This window comes from Schistocerca gregaria, chromosome 5 (genome assembly GCF_023897955.1).
Source record: "Schistocerca gregaria isolate iqSchGreg1 chromosome 5, iqSchGreg1.2, whole genome shotgun sequence".
Lineage (NCBI taxonomy): Eukaryota > Metazoa > Arthropoda > Insecta > Orthoptera > Acrididae > Schistocerca > Schistocerca gregaria.
In genome coordinates, this window is record NC_064924.1 from 450,690,914 (window position 1) to 450,718,880 (window position 27,967).

Consider the following 27,967-nt stretch of genomic DNA (forward strand, 5'->3'; position numbering starts at 1 on the left):
TGGTGTGCTCAAGAACGAGGTATTAAATACTGCAAGGTTATCATTTCAAGTCACAAGAGCTCGTTCCACTCATTTTCCAAGATACCAGTGTTAACCGTCACTGAGCCAGTGTTGTTAAGAAGTGTTTCTCAGATCTAATTACTGGGGAGATAGAGTGGGTCCCAAATTGTCTGAATATAAATGCTGTTGAGAATTTGTGAGAAATTGTGTCTTTAATAAACCAAGTAAATATTATTGTACCAACAACACAGTAAATTGAGAAAATTGTCCCTGTCTGCTACCATGAAACTGAAACTGGTACTTGTGAAATGTTTGTCGACTCCATGACAGATCGAGTTCAAGCCCTCAAAAGGCACAAGGAGGACTCCAAAATATATATTCTGATGTAATATGTCCTGTATAACTAAATATAATCTTATACAAAAAAGTCAGCAAGCCGACGACATATAGTATCTTTGTTGTTGTTTTGACGTACATCAGGCAAAATTTGTAGGTGGGGATATTATCTTTGACTGGATGTAGCTAGCCTAGAAAAGGAAACATCCACATAGGCTCCTTTTACTTTAAAATATTCTCCACAGATAGTTTGAAACAATCTGCAAAACTGATTCAAATCGTTAATACTCTCTCAGCCAGAGAAACGGTCGCCAGATCAACACAACTATGTAAGGTCCGAACATAACATGTAAATACGCACATAATACACACAAGGACCTATATTCGGCCTAAATTGATGAGCCAAAACATTATGACAGCCTTTTTAACAGGGTTCTGGTCCACTTTTGAATTCGATACAGCAGGGATTCTGTACGGCCTGGATTCGACACGTTCTTGGTGGGTTTTCAGAGCTAAGTGCACCTGTTGTCATGCAGTTTATGTAAATTAGCATTTGGTGGTTTGTGGGTACAGGAATGACGCCCAGTAGTGTCCCGGTGTGCTCCATCGGCCTGAAAAGGGGAATCTGGTGGCCAAAGCATCAACGTGATTTTCCTACGATATTCCTCGAACCACTGTAGCACGATTCTGGTCTTCTGACAGAAGATGCCATCGCCGAGGGAGAAACCATGAAGCATGAAGGAATGCTGGTGGTCCGCAATAATGTATACGTATCCCACAACTGCCATAAATCCTCCCATTACTACAACAGGTCTCATAGAAGATCAGGATAACATTTTCCGCTGAGTAATACCACCCCCATCGGCCTGCACCCATGACGCGGAGTACGTGTCGAGCTACCGAACACCTGGATGACGTCATATACAGACAGAACAGTCGACCTGGTGTAACAAGAAACGTGATTCATCAAACCAGGCAATACACGTTTCCATGGATCCACGGCCCAGTATCGATGATCCCGTGCGCATTGCAGTCGTAATAGATTATGTCGCTGGTAAACATGCGAACACGTAGCAGTGGTTGTTCGCTGCAGAGACCCATGTTCAACAACGTACGTTTAACGGTAAATTCCGAAATATTTGCCCCTGCACCAGTGCTATGCTCTGTCGCAGGTCTGTCCCAGAGCGCCGTCTATCCCGCTTTAAAGAGCAAGGAAGACTTAGACCTTTACGTTCTGTGATGAAGAGCGGGCGTCTAACACCTTGCCGTGTCTTCGTGGTTTCCCTATCCTCCAACCACTTTCCATAAATAATCACGACTCTAGCACGTGACCATCTGGACAACGTCGCCATTTCCGAAACGCTCACTCCCAGGAGCCGAGTCATAACAATCTGTCCTTTGTCCAAGTCACTTATGTAGGTGGATTTCTCAGTTTGGGCCTTCATCTCCGCTGGAATGCGTTCCTGCTACATGCATATCGTCTTCTTACCGCATCTGGCAGCATTAAATCTCGAAGCGGTCATAATGTCCAAACTGCACTCATTACAGATTACAAAATTCAGACTCAGACGGCACGACCACTTCGCAGACCAGACGACTTCGTCGCTAAGAATAAGCTTTCCACCGCTATAGGCAAGAGAAGTACAGGGAAGCCTCTGGCTACCACGCTGATACCGTTCGACAGGACTTGAGCAAGATGATCCTATTGTTTCCACTACACCGGAAATTGGGGACGTCGTCTGTGAAATACGATGTTATGAGGGATAAAAGCAATTCTGTTAGTACTGTCTAACACTCAGCTGTGTTTATTGTTCTAATATCTTTGCTGTCGAGATAGGAAAGAAGGAAGGCATTATGTTCAGACTCTTATGCACTGTGATCGGTGTGGTAACCACCACAAGTACATACTCTTATTGAACCACATAACATGTAGTGTGACAACTACGAGACATAAATGTTACGTCTATCACACTAGCGGAAACGGAGTTCAGTGACAGTACATACGTGGTCGCGTACCAATTGATGACTGTGCAAAATCGCTTCAACACCAAGCTATAATAATTGTATCAAAATCGACAGAAAATAAATGTAAATAAACGCAGTTGAGTGTAAGAGAAAAGGTAAGACAAGGTATTTTGTTCTACGTAACATAATGAGTATGAGTACGGTCGAGCAAGGAACATTTTAAAAATGCACGCAGCGCTTCAAAACTAAAAACGGCGACACAGTGTAACGGGTGTGTGAGAAGAGGGGAATATCCAGCGTTATGTTTCACTTCTCTCTCATCTTGGTCGTACATTATCGCGGCAGACTGAAGCTGACTGGCTTGAGTCTATGAATAGGTAACTGAAGTTTTTTACAAGTTAGAAAATTGGAATCATAACATTGCTATTTAGCACTGAACCACTTTTTCCGTACACTTTAATGAAATGTTGAAGTTTACGGTTCCAAAACCTTATGTACTGGCTCTCGAACAAAAACCTCAAGTGAATATATTCGCCTCTGTTATGTAACCGATGTATCAGTGCATGCCGTTCGTCAGAGTTCATGGTAGTCAGGTGGTTAGGGTTCGAGCTCCATAAGACGAAAGTGTATAAGGCGAGGATTAGACTGGTGCTCAAACCTTCTTTTTTGTAGTACAAAAGTAAATTCTGCTGTATTTAAAAAATTTGCACCTGCACTGTTCATTCTTGCTACATTAGAAACGTATCGCCTCTACGCAGGGTAACTGCCAAATGGGACCTGCTCGAAGCGTCAAGCTGCAAAGACGTTCCGGGTTCCTTTCCAGATGGTGTATATAAGGGATTTCGGAAATCACGGCAGGCATTCATTTTCGGGGAAGCTCTTTGAGTTTCTTCATCTTCTTGTCGATAGTTCTAAATGTGTTTGTTCTAATAATTATATTTAATTGAAATTAGTATATACTCAAATACCATAAAAATCACTAAAATATACATGTTCTTTTAATTATATTACTTCTCAAATGTCTTATAAATCATTGATGAAAAAATATAGATTAAAATTTAAGTTCGAGCGGAAGTCGAATCGTCACTTCAGACGAAGCTCGAATGCTAGCACTTTTTTCCCTTTAGATGTCACCCCTTTTTCCTAAGGCCACCGCCAATTTCACCCTAGATTTTGAAGAAGGTGCCCCAAATGAAAAGCTCCACCACTTCGGGCGTTGACCCCTAACAAGAACAGGAAAGGAGGATACAAGAACGCTGCTTTTTAAAATCATATTTATAAATAGGTACGTTTCTGGCGTCCAAAGAGAGGAGTGGGGTAAAAGTGGCCAGGGGTCGCAACCTGAGGCTTGGCCACCATGCCCCATTGCCACTCTCCAGGAACCAAGGAAAGTGTAGGGAATGTGGATTAGAGGTACAATGAACATAAATTGTTTATGTATTTTCCTTTAAAAAAAACATTTATATAACCGAGAACACTAGAAATTTGCTGTTGCGATGAGGAGGGCGCAGCAAAGCGAGAGATCAGACTCATTGAACTATCGACGTATGGTTTTCCAAGAAGAACATTCCGGTAACCAGAAAATATATCGGTTCTAAATGTGGAAAAGGCAGGGCCCAACTCTTCATGACAGCAACACCCCAGCTGTAGGATGGGTTAAGGAAGACACTGCAAAAGAAGCTGGAGAAAATTTGTCTATATTTTGGATTGCGGTCAGCTGCACAATGGCGTTAATTAAGGAACTGCCAAAAATCAAGGGTAGTTTTCTCGCCATCAGCAAACATGTAGTGAAGTGCGTGTCCACAAATCCACTTCATAGAGTTCGTCTTCGCTTGCGGAAAGTACCCGCGTCCGGAAAGAGGAGCACTTGAGTAGGTATCTGATGAGAAGTTGTACAGGTGATTAGGGACAACATCTGTCGCACCAAGAAACGGACGGCTCTAGGCGATCTGCACACCAGGCGGTGCTCAACTTGTCCAAAATGTCACAGGCGACACGCAACGGTGTGTCTGTAAGGTGAATACTGGAAGGAGTAACCGGCATATTTGGTTCCCATTGACAATAAGGTACCATGCAGACTGGATGTCACTGTCAAGATAAGGAGAGCACACGGATCTCCAAACGGCACACCAATCGAAGTGGGGATGCTTCCCCACAACTACATTCGGTGACCTGTGCTGTTGAAGAAAACCATAGATTGCCTCCATGCCTCCGTGGATGTCAAGGGCGCTGGCATTATCGCAGTAACGACGTAGTTGTGTTCGAGGAAAAAGTGGTGGAAGTAAAATAAGGGCAGCGGAATTTCCGAAACTTGGATAGGTGCTGAGACACAGTGTGGTGCAAGAACCTCCAGCAATAGGCTGGTAAGACACTTAGGACAACGGTGCCACAACGCCTTGTAAGAGCCGATGAAAATGGCTCCTCTGTGTCAGACACATGATACATACCTAAACCGCTCCTGCACCGCGGGAAGGTGAGGGTCCCGTACTTTATCTTGAATAGTAAGCTGTGGCAAACAAATGAACCGAATGCCGATAGCATGCAGTGGGCCATGGATGGAGGAATAGGAAGTGCCTTCCACGTAGGGGATATGTCACGCCAAATATACTTTTACGTATTGTGTCCATTGCAGAAATCGAGTGCTCGTAAACGGTAATGTAAGAACCCAGCTCGTAGTTGGGAAAGTATGCGACGGCATTTGAGGGCAGTTGTGAGCCGCATATCACCTGCTAAATCGAGTCCTAAGCATCGGATAGTACCAGTTAGGAGCAAGGCTGTCCGCAGTAAGCCCCACACCTATAGTCTTGGGGCTCGATTTGGGGACGTTATGGCAGATACCAGAAGCTTTTGCTGTAGATGGGTAACACATACCAGTGACTCCTTGCCCTCAGCACCGCTACGAAGAAGAACGATGACGAGATGGCCTGCATAAGCAGTGGAGCTGAATAAATAGTCAGTGAGATACATCCCAGAAAAGCGTTGACGGAGACCGCAGAGCAACTGTTCCATGTCGGAAGCAGAGAGCGGGCAGCATTGACGCACTGATCGACGAATTGAGATGGGAGGAGCGAGACAGCCATTGTAGAGTACAGGAGACGTAGCTCCACGATGGAGACGCATTACAACGTCGAGGGTAGTATCAGGATATCCCATATTGTTGTTTTAACAGCTTAAAAGATGTAAGAATTCTGAAACAAATGTGTGAACCTAACGTCTGGGCCTCCCCATGTGCTTTGGAACAGCATAAAAGGTAACAATAATATAGAATTACAAATGTGTGAAATTATAATACATTCTACCACGAATGCTTGTAAAAATTACAATAAAATATCACACACACGTGGCGGCATAGTAAAACTAGAGTATAATGTAACGGATTCGGTGGGGAAAACAGATTTTCGTATAGTAACGTGACAAGTGCTTAAGTTACAAGCTAGTACAATAAAACAGCGACTCGCACTTGATAAAAATAATCAATTAATTAATTAAAATTACGAATTAAAAGACATGTTAATGAACTACATCCTAGTGCATATGGTGTATTACACAAGAAACGATATACAAATGTAATAATGAAATTCACACTACACTGTGCATCGAACATTATCGTTCTTGTTTACATATTTTAGAAGATAATGCAAGGTTTACAAATATATATGAAACTCACATACCTTGAATCCACTTTTTAAATGTAACCTTAAGGACTTACCTTTTATTTTTACAAACAGAAAGAAAAATACACAGAGAACGGTTATTGTGAGTTAAGAAAACGGGCAGAAAAAGGGAATATGGTCACAAAAACAGCAACACGAACCTAAATTTTGCAAGAAATTTAATTTTGCCAGCATCTACTGTACTACAATTTCTGATAAAATTGAAAGGCTCCTTGGTAAAACTAACATAAAAGTTGGCCTTAGAACCGAAAACAAGTCGGACTAAGGGTTCGTCATAACATCTCACAGGGCAAGAATAAGCATGTAAACTCCGGCATTTATAAGTTAAGGTGTGATAATTACCAAATAAAATTTTTTTTGAGGGACGGATTGTATACTTAAAACTTGCTTCACCGAGAATATGCTTACACGAAGTAAAACTGCACTGACTACACATATATCAACATGTATTACACATTACACATGTATCAACGCATGTCCATGAAATCACGAGTATTGACAATAACTTCTAGAGGTTGCACAGAGCAAACAGGAGGCGGTATCTTGACTTGTCTGGGGAACTTTAACTTTATTCTGTTACACGACAAGGAACACACAAGATTCTTAAAGAACAGAAACTAAATTTTCCCTAAATGCTTACTTTAATATTTACTATGACGTGCTCCAGTAGGAGTATTCCTCGTTCCGTCTGAGCAAGAAAATGTTTATCATGTTAGTTGCCCGTGATAGAAGGCGGTCGGAGGATTGCATCGCTTGCCGCTCAACCTGCGGTAATCGGTGGCACACATTAACGGCCTCAGTTGTCTAAATATGTTATCATTCAACACTTTCGTTCAGCTGTAGTAATGTTTACGAAGGCCATAGTCAGGAAATTTATTCCTATTTGTTAACATGAAGACGAATTGGTTGATTTTAGGTACAGAAGCAAACAGCCAGGTCATCGATCCCATGGGATTAGGGAAGGATGGGGAAGGAAGTCGGCCGTGCTCTTTCAAGGAGGCATCCAGGCACCTGCCTGAGGCGATTTAGGGAAATGACGGAAAACCTTAATCAGGATGGCCGGGGGCGGATTTCAACCGTCGTGCTCCCGAATGCGTGTCCAGTGCGCTAGCTAATGTGCCACCTTTCTCGGTGAAGATGGATTCTTAAACTTGTATCTTAACAGATGGAAGTTTCAATCAGGGCGTATTACAAATTACAATATTTCGACGATCGACGGCTTGGCCGGTTGTTGAAAAATGAGGCCTAAAATGGACAGCGCGACAGAGCACCCGGAAGGAAACTGTCAGGTTTTAAGAGTGAAATCATAACAACGTATATATCAGTTGTCTTTCTGTTGAAACACGTACGTTTTAAGTAACGTAACTGATAATAGCTTGCAACACATCTGTTAGAATGGAATGGCATGCGAACGTGTATTTTATCTCGTCACTTATGCGCTTTGCCCTGTACAGAACTTTCTGACTGCGAGAATGTAAACTGTCAATTACTTTAAACCAAACCAAAACTGTATTAATTTACGGAACGCAAAAGCTGAGTCCGATACAATACTATTGGTTTGAAATTGGTCCTAGTAATAAAACAAAACTTGAACAGTTTGAAAATAATGGTTCCTGTCAAAAAAAAGCTATAACTAAAACAATAAAAGTTTTTACCTTTATCTGCGCAATGGTAACGCTCTTCGTACTGCTCTCTGGTAGTACTTCAAATTGTATAGTTAGCATACAGCTATTGTGCAAGGCTGTTGCTTAGCATACATTTCAATTAAATGGAACGTGACTTTGACAATAACTTCTTGAGGAAAATAGTTAATCAAAAACGACGTGGATGTGGAAAATGGCATTGACTTGTGGTAAGTAACAGTATGGCACTAACTTTAAAACTTGTAGTCTATGACTCTTTGAAAATTAATAATGCTCACAATTAACACACAATAAACTAATCATATATTAACTATTAGCTTAACAAAATCATTGGACGTGAGTGCTATACATTGATTTAATCATCACTTATGAATACACTCATTGCATTGGTAACAAAGCAACTTTCTTTACCTTCATTAATTCCAGTGTGGGATTTTGCCCGTAGCGAGTAAGTATATATGCAGCACACATCAGATACAACACGTCTTTACATTTGAGAGCCCTCCATGCATCTCCATAAGTTACTCTATCATATTACCCATAACACCTTGAACTAGCTACACTATCGATACTACATTTGATCATCTCTGGTTCAATATAAAATTTTCTTACAAAAATCGATACTACATTTGATCATCTCTGGTTCAATATAAAATTTTCTTACAAAAATTTACCCTATGTATATACCTTTCACTGTCTGTTATCATGTAATATAAATCGTAGGTTTTTACGTGGTATTTCAACATTCCTCACCATGTCTTGAAACTTTGCCTTGAATGAATTTTGAAATATTTTTAACTGATTTGTAGCCAATTTTCATGAAAGCCCAAGTGATAACGCAGTCTGACTAAAAAGTACTGAATGGAAACGATTAAACATTCGAAAGAGCAAGGTTAAATTTGTTCATTTGTTTCGAAAGGAAACTAAAATCTAAGATTATACACTCAAACGTATTAACTTTTTAGTTCTACTGATTTTCTACGACTTATTTGAGAGAACTGATGCAGCTGTTGTTGGAACAGCATTCATCAGCTAACTGTGACACAAACAGTGGATAGCTGAAATACTGCGCAAAATATGAGTGTAATATTTGCCCGTACTAAACGAGTGCAATCATCCGACACTCCTCACATAAATCGAATGTTGATAAGAAGGAATCGGGTGCAATGGATAAACCAACATTTTACATTTAATGGAATTCCACATCATCCTATGCTTTCTTGCCCTTAAATCAGCCAAGTGACTCTACGTAACTGCTATCCACAACTTCCTCTTTAATATAATTTAATCTAATTTGTATCTTGGTCTGTCGATGATGTGTTTCCCCTCTGCTGTTCTTTCCAGCTCCAAGGTAAATATTTTCGGGTACCGTGGCATCAGGTATTCGTAGAGGTCTTGTAATGAAGAATGCTTTCATTGGCTGTGCCATTCTCCTTTTTGTATCTTCTTTACCTCTGCCTTTCTGAACACTAGCTTATACTTCTCGATGTTCTGCTTTTGTTACTCCCTTTTTTTATTTGCAGATGTTGTGGATTGTTTCTGTCTCCTACCCACAATGTTCTAAGAATTGTGAACATTTGTTTTCACCTTTTCATAATAGCTTTTCAGGTCGATAAATGCTTGATAGATCTCATTGTTCGTCAATCTACCTTCCTTTACTGACCACAAAGTAGGAAAAATCTCTTACTTCTTTTCACTTCCACTGAGACTCTTTTTTTTTTTTTTTTTAGTTTGATGTAATTTATTCTTACATTCCTATCACTCGTTGCATCTACATCTCCTGATATGCAGATCGTACATCGATGTTTCTTAGCTGTTTCTAGGCAGAGGTTCCTTTCCGAAGTAATGTTTGCTGCCAATTTGAGAATTGTGAGGTAGAAGTTTTTATCTGTGTGTAATTCACCCGCAGTGATTCACTTTGGCCTGCTGAAGGAACGTCGGTGTAATGTAGCGTGAAATGGAGAAACCGGATGGCGCTGGCCATAAATTGAAGCAGATCCGGCACACGAAGTTATTCTGCTGGCTTCTGTCGTAATTTTAGATTATGTGATAGTGTTCAAACTGAAAATGCTGTTTAGTTAATGTTCTAAAATCAACATTTATTACGAAATAATTGACAATAGCTCCAAATTTATTAGTCGAATTCAGTTAGTCCTGTATCGCCTCAATGGGCTCTAGATTCACAATATTAGAATCACAATAGTTTTCTCTGCATTTACGCACTTGACAACCAGTTGTGAGTGAGTCAAGCGTAGCCCACGGAATATATCAATGTTGAACTTCTCAAATATCAGTGTGATGGGCCCGTGAGGTACAATTGAAACGAATCGAAGCAGGGTTGAAAATATGCAAGAGAACATAACATCTAGGTCGAGTGTCAATGTCTAGTAAATAACAACTGCACCAATAATTATCTGGAAAATAATTACAATGCCAGTAACCGTACACAAACATACTTGCTAGTATTTTTCTTCTGGAGAGTTCTCGCGTTAGAAATTTTACTATTTGTAGATAACTAGATTATGATGGATATAAATGAATTACAGTCATCTTACGGCATAAGTCTCTGTTCAGAAGAGACGATGGAGATTGAAGAATGAACACGACTTTAGTAACATATGTATTTATTTTCTTACAAGCCTTTGGATTTCTGTTTAGATATAGACACAGGGATTTCTAACTTTAGTGCTAACAAAAGTAAACAAAATCCTGTGTGATTAGAGATTACCAGAAACAGATTTTGAAATGAAACTGAAAGTAAGAGGTCGTTTAGACAGCATCTAACAAAGACTGCAACTAAATTGAGGCCAAGGAGTAACATCCTGCGAAAATAAAATGGTGCAACATGCTGTTCCACAGCTTCCATCTGACGATCATCTGCCTTCGGCATCGTCTGTTCAACGGCAAAGTATTGCAGGCGTATCTGAATAAACAGCAGCCACACGAAGCCGGTACACACAAAACTGAATCAAACCATGCTTATTGCTGCTGTCCCAATACAGTCCACCCTAGTAATCTGCCTACCTCTTCTGAGGCACTTTCCACCACCTAACCTGAGAGGAAAGAATAATCTTCTCAGGGAAAATAAGAATTGTGCAACAAGCCGCAGCTACTTCTTCTTCAGGAAATACCTGCTATCCAAATCAACAGATCGGAAACAGACATCCCACACTCAGAACTGTTAGCAACATGGCGGACCATAACTTTAACCTCGAAGTTGCTTGGAGGTGAGAGTGTTACAATAATAGTCCATCGGAGCTTCAGAAATTTCTACATGCGAACAACAATCCATCGCAACTTGGTCTGGCCCTGAGGGCGTGGATTTATTTTTATTTACTTATTTGTTTGAATCATCGGTCTTTTGACTGGTTTGATGCCGCCGGCCACGAATTCCTGTGTCATTCTTTTCGTCTCAGAGTAGCACTTACAACCTACATCGTCAGTTATTTCCTGTATGTATCCAGATCTCTGTCTTCCTCTAAAGTTTTGCCTTCTACAGCTCCATTACCGTGGAAGTTATTCCCTGATGCCTTGGCAGATATCCTATAATCCTGTCCCTTCTTTTTATCAGTGTTTTCCATACATTCCTTTCCATGTCGATTCTGTGGAGAATCTCCTCATTCATATTTCCTTATCCGTCCATCTAATTTTCAGCATTCTTCTGTAGCACCACATCTGAAATGCTTCTATTATCTTCTTTTCCGGTTTCCCAGAGTCCATGTCTCCCTGCTAAGCGACTCGAAGCTGTAACATAACTTTCATGATGAACTGCAGCTCTGTCCCTGTGAGCGAATGATTAATTAACAACAGTAAAAGTACGTACATTAACATGCATTATGAATATGATACACGATCAGAAAAGTTTGCTGTTTGTTTGACTGTCAATTTTCTTCTATTAAGTGTGTTGTATTAAAAGGACCTTAATTAATTTCCTACTAATTGTTACAAATGTGTACCGCATTTGATGATTACCGCCTCTATAACGCGCTTTCATTAATCCGTTACTTCTGCTTGAACTTTATGCCATAGCATAAATGTCCATGAGTTGGGAGCAATGGAATGGAAACAAGAAAACATCCCCTCTATTATGTCCTCTCACCCCGGTATAGCAAATCTGTCAGTCCCTACACCCAGCTTCATCCCCGAGCTGACCGTGCAACTTTTCGTGCAACAACTGTAATTCCTGCAGTATATTTTTCATTCGACAGAGAGGCAGTGGCATCCAACAGCTGCAAGCGGTTTTTATTCTTTACCGTTGTTAAGTTATCATGCTTCAGAAGCTACTGAACGTTAACTCCTTTTAAAAATGTAGAAGTATGTTCGAATCCAGTGAAAATAAATGGCTACCATTCGCAACTAATGGACGTACCAGATTCCTTCCTCGAATAAAATTATTGTTCAGTTGCTGACAATGATCAGCTGTATTATACATGGTGTTTATAAATGAATATTGCGGTTATTATGCTTTATAATATTTATTACAATAAACTTACAATTATAAATGATACGTCAAATGAAAGAGGAACTCAAACAGTTGTGTTTGGCACCAATGTACATGCGCAGCGCTCAATGTTTCCGCCACAATCCGCTAGACAGGTGGAACTCCACTGTACCCAAGTGCTGGATAGGCCGAAAGTGGCCAAATGACAGAGCTTGCTTCGCATGGCCTCCACGCTCAACCGACCTAACGCCATGCGATTTTTTCCTTTGGGGCTTCATCAAGGATCCTGTGTACGTGCCTATGCTACCAGCAGACCTCCCTGAATTAAGAAACTGGATTGAAGCAGCTGTTCATACAATCACTGAAGACACACTTATCAACGTTTGGGAAAAACTCGGCTACAGATGTGTGGCGTGTGACAAATAGCGCTCCCATTGAACATTTATAAGGTTCTTGGTAAAACTGTTGAGTTGTTTTTTTTTATTTGACATATCAAAAAATGGCTGTGAACACTATGGGACTTAACATCTGAGGTCATCATTCAACTAGAACGTAGAACTACTTAAACCTAACTAATCTAAGGACATCACACACAACCATGTGCGAGACAGGATTCAAACCTGCAACAGTAGAGGTCGCGCGGTTCCAGACTGAAGCGCTTAGAACCGCTCGGCCACACCGGCTGGCATTTGAGATATCATTTATAACTATAAGGTTGATGTAATATATATTATAAAGCGTTAAAACCCCGATATTCATTTATAAACACCCTGTACTAAAACCCTCCAATAGAGGGAATAAGAATTTTAAATTGCCAGGCTCCAGTTTGAGAACAAATAAGTTTCCAGAGATGTATTCACGGGAGTCGAGTTATAGAGCGCACCGTTTTGACAGCAATTAGAGTTTTAGTGAGGTATTCACTGAAGTCGAGCTTTGGCGCTAACTGGGGTAGTTGCAGTGGTAGCGTGGTTTAACAACGAGGTTCGCTACTGGTAGCATTTCGCAGAATTGCTGCCACCGCATTTGCAGGTGTAGAAAACAACACGAAGTACTGCTAATCGCTGATCAACTCTTAAGAAGCTCTTAACATTAGCTGGCGTTTTTTTTTTATTCGGCTATTATCAGTTACAGCCCGCAAGACTGTCACTGAGCTATACGGTTAGAATTGATACACCTTCCCAACAGCGTCCTTAAAAGGAAGGACGGGCGTTTGGGAAACCACAAGTTTTTGTTGCCTCACCGGAAGCAATCAGCGGTTCCTTGCGATGTGGAATGAGTGGCAGACAGGCAGATGGGGTCGCCGCAGTGGGGCTTCTCGGGCATCACCGGCAAGGTCGGTGACGTAATGACAGGGAATCCGCCACTCCCATCTATCTGGAGCAACTGGTCCGACCTCACGAGAGGGCCGACGCGTATAAATACCGGACGCCGATCTGCTTGGGCCACTCGCGGTGCGGTGTCTGCCTCCTAAGCAACATGAAGGTAAGCCAACCTCACATCTGGGAGAGGGTGCCGTGCTGTTCAGGTATTAGTCTCTCGGGAGTGCCTGCGATTGCGTAACACACTACAGTAAACTGAAACAAATTGTACGATTTCTATTTACGTAACAGCATTATGATCACCATCGGCAGATTTTTACTTCTTTGCCAAAATATCACCTTGTAGTGCACGAAGTAACATCAGCCTCAGTCGGCTCGTGGAAAGTATACTCCGAACGCATTCTCTCATTCATCATGCGCTACCTATTAATTTAAGAACAGTTGCTTGTTTCGCTTATTTGCTACACGGGTAAAGCGTCTGTAATGCACGATACGTTTCTCCCAGACTGAAAAATACTGTGCCGGAACGTCCATGGTCGATAAGGTCGCTTGAGGTAAGGCAAGATGTAAGATTGGATTATGTAAAGGAAGATATCCCAAAATAGCTGTCTTAGGGGACCTGTAAAAAACGTCGATATGTGTGGGTGGACCTATTGTTCATCCCAACAATTTCCCAATGCAAATATAGTTCACTTACCACTGCCCAGTCTCACTACATGATACGACCAGTTTCTTCATGTTGTGTCCATACAACTAGATAAATGCGGAACTTTGTCAGTAGATAGCGGCAGTAGTCAGCTACCACATTATGTCTTTAACACTGGGTAAAATATTTGATGCTCTTACTTATGAAAGGGTTCCAGTTGTAAGGCTGTGCGGAGGGGTCGTGAGTTGGGTGTAGGTGGCTCAGTTGGTAAAGACCCGCCTGCTAAAGGCGAAGGTGCTGACTTCGAGTCTTGGTCCAGCACACAATTTTAAACTGCCAGGATATGTTACGAAAGTGTTAGTCGCAAGTTTTTCAATGCTCAACATTCAATTTGCCAGTTGGATGGCTACGTTGACAATTTGATCTTGGTCATTGCGATGGTACAGCAACGAATGACATGTAGGTGTTTAACGGATTGTCACAAAAATATTCATAGCGTGTAGAAGAATAACAAAATACAAACCTGTAGGTTTGTTGATGAAAGACTTGGAAAACCCAAGAGACTATGGTACTGTTGATGTAATTAATGAGAGAAGGTAGTATTCCTTAAAGTTCGACATAGGCCAGCTGACGTCGACTATATTTATGTGCACTATGTCCCAAAAAAAAAAAACCGACAAACAACAGGAACAGTTTCCTAATACCAAAATGAGAAAAAGTCTGGTAAGTATGAGTTCTAAAATGCGTACCGTAAGAGCTATGAGCACTCGTTATCTTCGATACTATGAAATACATCTCTTCTTTTTCAAGGAATTTGTTTCTATATTTTGGGAGGAGGCTAGTATGCACCAAAACAAGCAAAAATGTCTAGTAAACATCTTTAAAATGCATCTTCATCTTTACTAGTGTGAAATAAATCCCTTCTACCAAACACGTGCTCTTAGCTCTCAAAGTATTCATTTTAGAGTCCATGATTATGTGACTTTTCTCTTTTTTTATATATTGATGTGTGTGCGACATAGCAGGTGACGTCTATAGTCGTTTAAACCTATTCATAGATACAGTTGTATTCTGGGAAATGATACAGATAAAAGCTTGGAGTGAAGCTGACGTAGCAAACGTTTTCAGGTTATTCTAAGAAATAATAGAAAAATAATATAATGCTCATTATTAAAAGCGAACAGCAATGAATCATTGGGATCAGTCACTATCTGCAAATATTCTCTTCAGAACGAGTTTAAATGGTTCATGACAGTTTGGCTTATTCAGTTGGAAAGTGTCACAGTGATTCGAACAGCCTTCTGTGGATGATGATACGATAAAGACACCGCGCATCGTCGAAAGTCTTACGAGAGCAGTTCTGAGAACCCACGTTCAAATGCGATTCAAGAGACCTATCGTTTCCCCAAGTACTCATTACACATAGAGACCACTTTCTGTTTGCCTCAAAGCTTTAACAAAAAGAGTGCGCAGAAGTTAGTAACGTTTGAAACAGATTCTTCTTGCTAGCGTTCCAAATATGAATTGTAAGCAGTACTGTACTTTTAAAAAAGCGCACTTTTCTTGCTTTATTGTACTCTTTTCTCATGTGATGGGTGTGTAATGTAGTCACTGTACTCATGTTATCGTAGACATGGAGGAAAACCGATCATGTGAAACTGAATATCATAACAAGATTTGCACGATTACATTGCTTTTTAAATGTATTAATTGTTGTTATTGCCATTATTAACCACGTCTCTACCTACACAAGCAATGCAGAACATACACGCGAATTTATTCAGTTAAACACAGTTTAACAGATTGACATTCTATTGCCCATTCTTAGAATAATTGTTTGGAATGCAGCTATTTGTAATTTCTCTCTTTGTTTTACTGACAGGATGTTAATGTGACATAAGATTTATAAACTAAATTTGTGCCGACCGGAGTAGCCGAGCCGTTCTAGGCGCTACAGTTTGGAACCTCACGACCGCTACGGTCGCAGTTTCGAATCCTGCCTCGGGCATGGAAGTGTGTGAGTCCATGGGTTTGAGTAGTTCTAAGTTCTAGGGGACTGATGACCTCAGAAGTTAAGTCCCATACTGCTCAGAGCCATTTGAACCATTTTGAAACTAAATTTGCGTTTTGACAGGTGTACGTCGTCCTGTCAGCGCTCGCTCTGTGCGCCTTCGCTGAACCGCCAGTCAGCCGCTCGTACCTGCCTCCCAGCTCTGAGTACGGACCTCCCTCAGCCTCCTCTCTCAGCTCTCAGTACGGCGTCCCAGCAGCCAACGGCCTCAGCACGCAGTACGGAGCTCCTGCGCTGACAGGCGCTGCTTTCGGTCGTTCAGGCGCTTTCAGCCAGGGTCCAGCTGCACGTGTCTCCTCCAGCCTTGGAAGCGTCTCCTCCAGGAATTTTGGAGCTGGTAGAAGAATCGGCGGTGGTCTCTCCACTCGTTATGGCGCTCCTTCGGCTGCTGGCCGCGCCACTGGCTTTGGAGGACTCGGCCTGTCCACACAGTACGGCGCCCCTTCTTACTCTGGTGACGCGCTCTCCACTCAGTACGGCGCTCCCTCTGCCAACGCTGGTGGCCTCTCTCCAGTGTATGGAGTGCCCGGGTATGGCTACGGTCGCGCTGGAGCCCAGGAGGACCCACTTGCTGTACGTATTTGAAATACCATAAAATTCTCTACACGTCTCCAACGTATAAATAATTTTGATGGTGCTTAGGATATAGTCCTGACTTTAGTCACAGAACAGACCGAACGATATTTTTGATTGTGTTACTTCTAATAATTGAAGTGGCTGATGCATTTTAAGGTAATAAATATATTATTTCTTCCTGGAACTTGTTGTAGTGCATTTAAATAAGTAACTTCCAGCATTTCAAAGATGAAGAGCATGTTGTTAATCACTGGCTTAGCAAATATATATATGGCATGATCGATAATTAAAACTATTACAGCGCCGTCTATCACTAAGCGAAAAAAGTGGTCAAACTAAAACATTCATATACGTACTAGACGAATATGTAATAAAAATGGGGATTCCTATTTAAATAAACCCAGTTCATATCCGTGTAACCTATGGCAGCGCCTTCTAGCGGGTCAACCATAGTTCCATCTGGTTTCCCCCTTCAAGTTAGACAAGTTTCGTTCTTTGTAGTTTTTTCGTTTGACGCTTATTTCGAGAGATATTTGGCCCGGTCATGACCAGTGGACCAATACAGAACTTCATTCTAAGAACTGTTACAATTTCTGTGAATAGCAAAGGCACTTTTCCGTTTATTACTAATACATTTCTGCGTTCCAAAGTCTCAGATTGATGTCAAATTTCTTTCCAATATTACCAAAATTTCGGCTATGGCTTACAGAGATGTAACAGGGAGGAGGAAGGCAAGTAGCCACGTCTGATTGTACTTATTTACACGTAAATGATACTCTGTTGTACTTCAGTTCCTTGTTTGATTTGCTTAGAATGTGTAATGTACAGCTTCATATTACGATAAATTTACGTAAATTAATGCATAAACTGAAATCTGTGTTTATATTGCATAATCTGTGTAGGATTTTCGCAAGTTAATATTCAGACTGGATTTTCTTACTGATTCAGGCTTTGTACTGAATGTAGGGCTCGATACGCTGTGTCTGAGTGACTCGCTCTGAACGAACTTAAATTCATACAGATTTCAATATCAATAAACCTATTCTAGGAGTGTGACTGGTCGTTATATGATAAAATATTGAATAGTCAGACTGATGAAAACGACTTGTAACAGTAATCGAAACCTTGGTAGTTAGTTATGGTTTGACGACGTGGTTAAAAACCAAGATGAATATTATTATAGGAGACTGACATAGGACAATCGTATCCTGTGTTTCAATTTTCTAAAATGCATAAGTATTAAGATATTAAGTTTCAGAGTAATGGGTGGGACCAAGGCATGAATCACTGTAATCAAGATGAAAATTGGTTAAAAATCTGCCTGCAATGTATTCTTCCATTTCTTCTTCAGGCAATGGAACAATACCATTGTGAGATAAGTAGAATGTAACCGTTTTCTGGTTTCCGCTTCTTGGTAACAGATTATCTGCGTACCATATTTCTATCATTCATCCTAAGAACGTGAGTAAAATCGGTTTTAAATCCAAAATTTTTATTCCAGTTATTTATTATAACGTGAAAGGAATCCTTGCGTTTGTGTAAAAATCAATTACTTCGTTAAATATACATTCTGTCTTCTAAAATGTATAAAAATATGAAGATACTCCATTCAAAGACAGTGAAGCATACCAAGGTGTGAGTCACTCTACTTTAGACGGAAGTACATTGTAAGCTTTCTCCTACATGTACATCTGAAACACAGGCAGCGCAAGAATACCCCACGGAGAGAAGGATAGTTGTTTATTTGGTACTTCCTAATTCTGTTTCTTCATAACAGGCTATCTACATCACGATTAATTCCAAGCAGGCTCAGTAAAACAAACCGCTATTTCCCAGTTTTCGTTGTAAATTTCTGTAAACTACTGTTCAATAATTTAGGGAAGAAAACAGTGGAAAAAATTGTGTGCTGAAAATGTACAGCAGTACATGGTCTTGATGCAGTGCCCGTTGGAGGAGAAACGAACACAATCTGAAAATATTATTTGCTCTTGGTATAGCTGCGATTTTATTTTTTCCTACTGGCTAACAGTGGCGGTACCAAGTACCACCATCAGGCCATGCCCTGATGTGCAGTCGTATAGTTTACTTCACAAGTAGATGTGTCAGGTACAGATGAGGTCGGCAGCTACAAACACATTTCCTCTGTCTCTAGGAGCCGGCCAACTACGAGTTCAGCTACTCGGTGGAGGACGCCAACACGCTGAGCGACTTTGGACAGGAGGAGTCCAGGGAGGGGGAGAGCGCCCAGGGCCAGTACCGCGTGCTGCTGCCCGACGGCCGCAAACAGATCGTCTCCTACCAGGCTGACGAGGGCGGCTACAGGCCCACCATAGAGTATGAGGACACCGGACTCACCGCCTACTCCGCCGGTGGTTACGGCTACGGCAGGGGGCGCGCTGGAGCTGGAGCTGCTGCCAGAGACGGAGACGGTGGATACCACTACTGACCAACTACTGGAATGCTAAGCTGCAACTTAATGATGCTGCAAATAAATATAAAGTGTACAAATACTACTTACTGTAGAACAAATAACAAGCATGCTCACAATTATTTATGATGAACGTATGATGTTAAGTGACCAAGTGTTAGCATGAGTCTGGTGTGTGTGCTATTATAAGGCAACACTTTTTGCTGTATTTTTTTATTTTGCATATCAAATTGAATAAAGAAAAGTGCAATTTAAATGCTTTATTATCAGTTAGTTGGATATATTTTATGTTATCCCGAAACGCTGATAGAAGACGTAATTCCTTTTGTTTGGTTCGATTCGAATATCCCATTTTCATTTTCAGTATTTCAATGCCGCACATAACTATCTACATCACTTGTAGCTTGAATGAGTAAGACATACTCGCGGTCTGAACTCCATGCAAACTGGGTGGCCATTGCTGACTGCACTTACGAAAGACAACAACTTCAGTTATCAGAACATTGTACACATAAAAGGAAATATACATCCAACGGGACAACCGAAAGTTGACCTTTTAGTTTTTAGTGCACTCTGGTACGCTTCACATATCTACAGTGATCGAAATTTTTCCGGAACTATGAATATTTAATAACAAAAATATATTCACCACCAATAGGAAAAATACACATCTTGTAATATGCTATTTTTTGTTTACTCAGCATATGGTGTAGTACTTCACACAGGTTAATTGTATAGTTACATAAGTAATTTTCAACACGCTGAACGAACTAGCACAACTGGCGCCAGAGAGTAATTGAGATCTCCTTGCACTTTCATCACATTTGTTCCACTACAACTTGAAACAGCTACACTGAAGGTTGTTGTGACCTGCGATGAGTTTAGATCGTGTGATACCCTTTCATGCTGCTGCACCTGTCCAAAACAACTGACTCTACCTATGGGAAGGGTCAAAAGCACAAGAAAGATCTTGACTATCGAGTGCCTATCGCAGTTATTCAGCTACAAGAAAATGGCACACCTGTGACCATCCAAGTGTCGCAACATCTGCTCGACAACCAGGAGAAAGCCAGAACCGATTTACTAGTAATTATCAGTACACTCAGGTTTTTAGGTTGAAAAGGAAAGGCGCCGAGAGGTCATGAAATGATCGAAGAAATCTCGTAACATTTGCCGATGAGGGAGAATGATGTACCAGAACTAAAGATTTGGCTGAAGTCCTGCGATACATGGGTGCGGCCAGGGATTCAAAGCGAATTATGGAAATTATGACTCACTTGATCCATTAAGATACTATTCAGGAGATAAAAAATTCTCCATTTTATTCAACTGTAGCAGATTCAAGAACGTTCGTCGATAGTCAGGAGCAGTTTAAACTATGAAAGATGCTAGAAATAAAGGAAATTTTTCTTCGTTTTTACAATCTGTCGGACTTCAGAGTAGAACTCTTTCAGCTACGATTAGAGATATCTTTCCAAGAATGGAGTTTCTACGAGCACATTGGACGATAGTGCAGCTAATGTGTGTGGTTAGAACAGTGCTGTCACGGAGATGCTTCGTCAAGAATAGTCACTTAGTTGTTGCATCCCCTGTGGAAATCACTGATTGAATCTTGCACATTTCAAGAACTTGGTATCTTGTTAACTGTAAAGGATCATCTAAAAATGGAAAAATATGTTGCAGCACTATCTGGCGTCGGTTTGATGATGAGATAAACTCGCAACCTGAAGGTTAACTGGTGATACCAAAGTGTCCAATACAGTGGTCTGTCAGAGTCATATCTTTGACATGGTCTGGGAAATACTGTGACGATGTGCAGGAAACAGACGGGAGTAATGAATGCACAAATCTCTGCTGAAGAGAAAAGATGATTCATTTCGCGGGGCACGTGAAGCTAGAAACATATCAGTCTTTTTGTGTGAGAGTCAACATCTAGAAGCTTTTACTATGTACGAATAACTAACCAGATCTGTTAAGAGCACGAATTGTAAAGAAGTCTGCATCGAACAATCTGTAGGTATTCTCAAAGCACTTCTTTGTGTTGCAGAAGCATTTGATGCATTTTTTTGAGGTAGCCAAAGGTTCTTCTAAGAAACTGAATGTGGAAGACTCAGTTTCTTACGGCACGTCTAAGAAAAATATCAGTAAAATTGAAAGACGAAAGCATCGTCTGTTCCTGAAGAATTTCCACACAACGAATATTTAAGAAAGATATGTTTGAAATTCTTGGTCTCCTTCTGAATGCGACTGACCGAAGGTTCATGCAGAATGATATAAGGTAAGCTATCTATCTAGAAGAGACTTTTGTTACTTCCTCTGTAACAAATACTTCATCTACAGAAAATCTTAAAGAATTGTTTGAAATATGCACAGTTGACTTAAACCTAGACAGACATTATAAGCATCTTGAAATGCTGGATCGCAAGGTATCTATCTGTTGGGGATATCTGAGTTACCCAACTATAAAACTATAGCAGACTAACTTTTTAAACAACTCAAGAACAAAACTTCTCTTATCTCGTTTCATTGTATCAATGGTTTCTACTACTTTAAGGTTCTGTAAAAATCTCTTAATTTGCTATATGTTCTCAGAACCGAGGCTGTTCAATATCACGGTTACTTCTCTGAAAGTTATACATAAACTGCAAGATTCTAAGGAATTTAGACAAAAACGAAATATTTTTATTTATTTGCATTTAAAATATGCTTGAAAACTAAAAACTTTCTGGCTTTTATATCTCCATGTTCTTATCCATTTTTCGATTTACTTTAATCTGCAGAGAAAACATTGAACAAATTATTCTGAAATGAAAATCAAATAAAATTTACATATTTCACACAACCCATACCATGCGTAATATCTTGAAGATTGCTTTGATATTCGGGGTTCTCCTTCGCCATACAAATCTAAATATTAATCCGTTCTCTCGGTAGCTGTGTCACCTTAGCAGTTACCCATTACTTCCACAAGGATGGCATCTAATAATTACCAACTCTTCAACGTAACCAAATGACAAGTGAGTCGTGGAAACTTGTTTGTTCAAACTCTCGGCAATGAAAGTAATTCTTAAGACATTGAAGTTCTTAGTGTCTACTTAAGTGTGCTAATACTATTACACCGTATAGTTCAAAATACTTTCCCCAATAATAGTTTTGACTATGTTTTATATTATGTTAAATTCACTAATTAATTATTGACCTTTCTTGCTTCAGAACATGGCCATGTGAATTTTGATACCAACTGCTTTAGAACGGCGTTTTTATCAACTTCTGAAAATGTCTCTGTTCATGCTAGTGTAACTTCTCCTTTGTATGTAAAAAAAATTACAGTGCTGGAAAAACTCTTACGTTATTTAATTTTCAAACAGCTCAGCAAAACTAAATGTACTGAGACTGTTTTATCTTTACTTATTTTGATCATCACTACACTGAAACACAATATTTTAGCGCAACGGCATGTGACTTTCAATAATCACTACAAAAGAATAACCCTGACTAAACATAACCTATACCTTTCATGAATCACTTACCTCACAAAAATCGTTGTTACTCGAACTACTGCAATAAAGCGGGCGCCAATACTACCAGCTAAATAAAAGATTCTAACTATTGAAGGCACTAACTACTGATAAGCATAATTAGCAAATGAAAGATTTTGATAGAGAACAAACTATGTATTTACCTCAATAGTGTTCAAAAGTCATAATATACATATCAGTTCATGACATCCAGTTTTACAAATTTCCTTTTTCTGATGGACACACCTCCAGATCGTCCGCTCTTAAAACTCTGGCATCTCTCTCCCCACATCTACCACTGCTGGCGGCTCAACTCCAATTGCCCAACGCTTTGCGCTGTTCACATCCAACTGTCCAACTCTACACAAGCGAATATTCCAACAATGAGTCCAACCAGCCCACTTACACTATTTAATGTTTGAGTAACTTCTGAAGAATTACGGTAAAAGAGATATGCATTATTAGAGCCTTTTGTATTTGATATGACGAACACTGAAATGAAATATACATCAGTCAGTTACAATAACTGGTATTAGATGACACATAAATACTAGGACATTTTATTGCCCTCCACCAGATACCTCCACTGTTGTTTGCTGTGGAGAATTGTGCGCGACACACGTAGAATTACGTGGGGGGGGGGGGGGGGGGGGGGACAGTTGAGTATGTTTCCAGACAGTAAATAAAGTAACAAGTAATTTATTTTTCCATATTTAACTATGCGACTATTTGGTTTTACCGAATGTCTACAAGAAAGCAAGGAATGATTTTGGAACTCAAAGCTGAACGTCTCTCTCTAATAGGAAAGTTATTACGAAATTATCAGTTGATGACAAAACCATGGGAAACGGATTGAAGTAACAAGTTGAGACTGGAAAGTCAAATTTGAGGCACAAATGTGATTAGAAGAGACTCTTCAGTCCCAAATTGTGTAGGGCAATGAAAACGATAGCAAAGCAATCCCGAAAACTGAGTTCAAGGCAGATTGCTTTCAAGATTGAGCAGGAGTCTGGGATCTCAACTTACAACGAAACAGCGTTAAGACGCCTTTTTGAGATTGAAGATACGAAGAAAAAACCCGCAAAGAAAGGACACGTAACACAAAAGCAAGTTGAAGAAAGAAGAAAACTTGTCGAGCTGTGACAACATTGGATGCCCGAGGAATGGAAGAGTGTGAATTTTTTTGGGGTGAAAAGAAATTTAATGCATATGGCAATGACTTTGGTTTGAAACTGTGGGTGGGCTGAGGACAGGAATCGAAGATAGATTAAATTATGGAAAAGAAGAAATTCTGTGAAACAGTAGTGTTTTGTGATACAATGTGTTCTATGGGAAATGAAAGAATAAGATCTGTGTAGGCTCAGTTGCAGGGTTAAAATACCGTGATATGCTTAAGAACGAGGTATTAAACACTGCAAGGTATCATTTCAAGTCACAAGACGTTGGTCCACTCGTTTTCCAAGATACCAGTGCTAGCCGTCACTGAGGCAGTGTTGTTAAGAAGTGTTGCTCAGATCTGGTTCCAAATCGTCTGAACATAAATTAGAAAATGTTAAAATGTGTGTGAAATCTTATGGGACTTAACTGCTAAGGTCATCAGTCCCTAAGCTTACACACTACTTAACCTAAATTATCCTACGGACAAACACACACACCCGTGCCCGAGGGAGGACTTGAACCTCCGCCGGGATCGGCCGCACAGTCCATGAATGCAGCGCCTAGACCGCCTGGCTAATCCCTCGCGGCTGAACATAAATTCTGAACGTAAATCCTATTGAAAATTTGTGAGAAATTATGTCTATAATAAATCAAGTAAATATTATTCTACCAGCAACACAGTAAATTGAGAAAATTGTCCCTGTCTGGTACCATGAAACTGAAACTGGTATTTGTGAAAAGTTTGTCGACTCCATGACAGATCGAGTTGAAGCCCTCAAAAGGCACGAGGGGGACTCGAAAAATATTAATTTTGATGTAATATGTCCTGTACAGCTTAATATCACCTTAAAAAAAAAGTCAGTAAGCCGATGAAATATAGAATCTTTGTTGTGGTTTTGACATTCTTTAGGCTAAATTTGTTGGTGGGTATATTGTCTCGACTAGCTGTAGCTAGGCTAGGCAAGGAAAAATCATCATAGGCTCTTTTTACTTTAAAATATTCTCCACAGATAATTCAAAACAATCTGAATGACTAATTCAAAACGTTAATAGTCTCTTAGCAAGAGAAAAACGTCGCCAGATCAACACAACTATGTAAGGTCCGAACATAAAATGTAAATATGCTCATAATACACACAAAGACCTATAGACGACCTAAACTGATGAGCCAAAACTTTATGACCGCCTGTTTCACGGGGTGCTGGTCCACTATTGAATGCGATACAGCAGGGATTCTTCACGGCCTGGATTCGACATGTTCTTGGTGGGTTTCCACAGCTAAGTGCGATAGTTGTCACGCAGTTATATAAAATCGCATTTGGTGATTTTTGGGCACGGGAATGACGTCAAGTTGTGTCCCAGGTGTGCTCCATCGTCCTGAAACAGGGCGAATCTGGTGGCCAAAGCATCAACGTGAGGTTCCTGCGATATTCCTCGCACCACTGTAGCACGATTCTGGTCTTCCGACAGAAGATGCTATCGCTGTCGGAGAAACCATGAAGCATGAAGGCATGCGGGTAGTCCACAATAATGTACACGTAACCCACTACTGCCATAAATCCTCCTATTGCTACAACAGGGCGCATATAAGACCACGATGACATTTTCCGCAACGTAACACTACCCTCAATGGCCCGCATCCATTACGCGGAGTATGTGTGGAGCTGCCGAACGCCTGGATGGCGTCGTATCCAGACAGAACAGTCGACCTGGTGATCCATCAAACCAGGCAACAGGTTTCCATGGATCCACAGCCGAGTATCGATGTGCCCATGCGTATTGAAGTTGTAATGGACTATGTCGCTGGTCAACATGTGAATACGCAGAGCTTGTTCGCTGTGGCGGCCCATGTTCAATAACGTGCGTTCAACGGTGTATTCCGAACAATTTTCGCCTGCACTACCACTGTGCTCTGTCGTCAGATCTGTTCCAGAGCGCCGTCTATCCCGCTTTAAAGAGCAAGGAAGATTTCGACCTTCACGTTCTGTGATGAAGAGTAGACGTCTAACACCTTGCCGTGTCTTCGTGGTTTCCCTATCGTCCAATCACTTTCCTTAAATAATCGCGACACTAGGACTTGAACACCTGACCAACTTCACCGTTTCCGAAATGCTCGTTCCCAGGCGCCAAGTCATAGCAATCTGTCCTTTGTCCAAGTCGCTTATGTTGGTGCATTACTCAGTTTTGGCCTTCATCTCCGCTGGAATGTGTCCCTGCTACATGCATACAGTTTTCTTACCGCATAGCATGACAGCAAGGCCATGAGGCGCAATTCTATCTCACAGTGGTCATAATTTTCAAATTGCGCTCATTACAGATTAAAAAATTCAGACTGGAACGGCACTACTACTTCGCAGACCAGACGACTTCGAGAAGTAAGAGAAGAAGAGGGAGGCCTCTGGTTACCAAGCTGATACCGTTCGAAAGGACTTGAGCAAGATGACCTTGTTGTTTCCACTACACCGGAAATGTAGTACGTCGTCTGTGAAATACAATGTTATGAGGGATAAAAACAATTCTGTTAGTACTTTTGTACGCTCAAAATTGTTTATTGTTCTAATATCTTTGCTGTCGACTAGGAGAGAAGGGTGGCATTATGTTCAGATTGTTAAGCACTCTGATCGATGTGGTAACAACCACAAGTACATCCTCTTATTGAACCACATAACATGTAGTGTGATAACATAAATGTTACAGTTCAGTGATAGGATATACGTGGTCGCGTACCAGATTGATGGCTGTGCTAAACTGCCTGAAGACGAAGCTACAACTGTACCAAAATCGACAGAAAATAAATCTAAACAAACACAGTTGTGTGTAAGAGAAAAGGTAAGAGAAGGTCTTTTGTTCTACGTAACGTAATGGGGATGAATACGGTCGAACAAGGAACATTTTAACGATGCACGCAGCGCTTCAAAACTAGAAACGGCGATACTGTGTAACGGGTGTGTGAGAAGAGGGGAACATCCAGCGTTATTTTTCAGTTCTCTCTCATCTTGGTCCTACATTATTGCTGCAGAATGAAGCTGACCGGCTTAAATGTATGAAAAACAACTGACCTTTTTTGAAATTAAGAGAATTAGATTCGTAACATTACTACTTAACACTGAACCACTTTTCCCTACACTGCTCATGGAGAGTGACTGGTAGTTGGTCTTTGGGCGCCTGAGTGCAGTTGAAAACGCCTCCCATGATCAATGCATGTTGCTGATTCAGGAAAGGAGACGTGACTGTCTCTGACGATGGTGCATAGACACTGACGATCTTGACGCCACGAAATGTGAGCCATCCACTTCTGGCATCAAGGAGATAGTTTACTGCATCAACGAAGATATCGATACGTAAGAGGATCGCCACACCGCTACCTGTAAGGGAAGCATGAGAGACATGTGCTATCAAACCATGGGAAGCGCAGAAAGTAGCAACGTGCACTTCCTGAAGGAGAGCACTACCAACGTTTGAAGCAGACAGCATGTCATGTAGCACCACCGCAGATGCGTAAGACAGAGGTAACACATTGGGCGCCGCAGGAAGAGCCACGTCTCCGATAGGTGTTTGAACCAGTGTACGTCGGAGACATTCGGAACGGATATGGCCTTCCACCGCAACCTGAACAGATGGGCCACTGGTCATCGTATATGACGACAGCCCTGAAGCCAACAATTGATCTGACAGACACCATTGAAGACAATGTATGTTTCGAACGTCTTACATGTTTCAGCCACGTGGCTGACGACATTGCCGTGAGGGTCAAAGGAAGGGGTCCGACGGTACGTCAAACGGGAGTTCGAAAACCAGCAACGTACCGAGGCCAAAACCTGCGTGATCAACCATGACAGTCACTATATGTCCGTCAGGGTATCAGAACTTGTGGGCATTAGCGTGGCGGCGCACAACGTCGGCGCATAGCTTGTCATTCGCCACTTTTATGTACACAGTAGAACTGAGGACCGAAAAATGAATTCCAAGGACATCTTGTGGCGGGAGACTCATTTAATACCGTATAAAACGTTGTATTTCATATGGCTTCGGTCGCTCGTGATCTAAAGCAAAAGTTGATTTAATTGTGGCATGGAGGTAAGAAAACGCCATGATGCTCGGTGATGTTGGACTCTGAGACAAGCCGATACGCAGAAGTTAACAAATGCGCGCTCGCTCTAAGCAGCAAAACAGGCGAACGCAAACAAGGCGC

General features: G+C 41.0%; 1 protein-coding gene across 1 annotated transcript in view; it reads left to right on the plus strand.

The window, feature by feature from the left end:
* The first annotated feature begins 13,505 nt into the window (after window positions 1-13,505).
* The window catches only part of LOC126273380 (pro-resilin-like), a 367,374-nt gene continuing 352,912 nt past the window's right edge, over window positions 13,506-27,967 (plus strand). Inside the window, exons 1-4 of the mRNA XM_049976933.1 lie at window positions 13,506-13,541; window positions 16,159-16,668; window positions 18,824-19,114; window positions 26,473-26,604. Coding sequence (XP_049832890.1) covers window positions 13,536-13,541; window positions 16,159-16,668; window positions 18,824-19,114; window positions 26,473-26,604 — 939 coding nt within the window. The 5' untranslated portion in view covers window positions 13,506-13,535. The remainder of the gene's footprint in view (window positions 13,542-16,158; window positions 16,669-18,823; window positions 19,115-26,472; window positions 26,605-27,967) is intronic.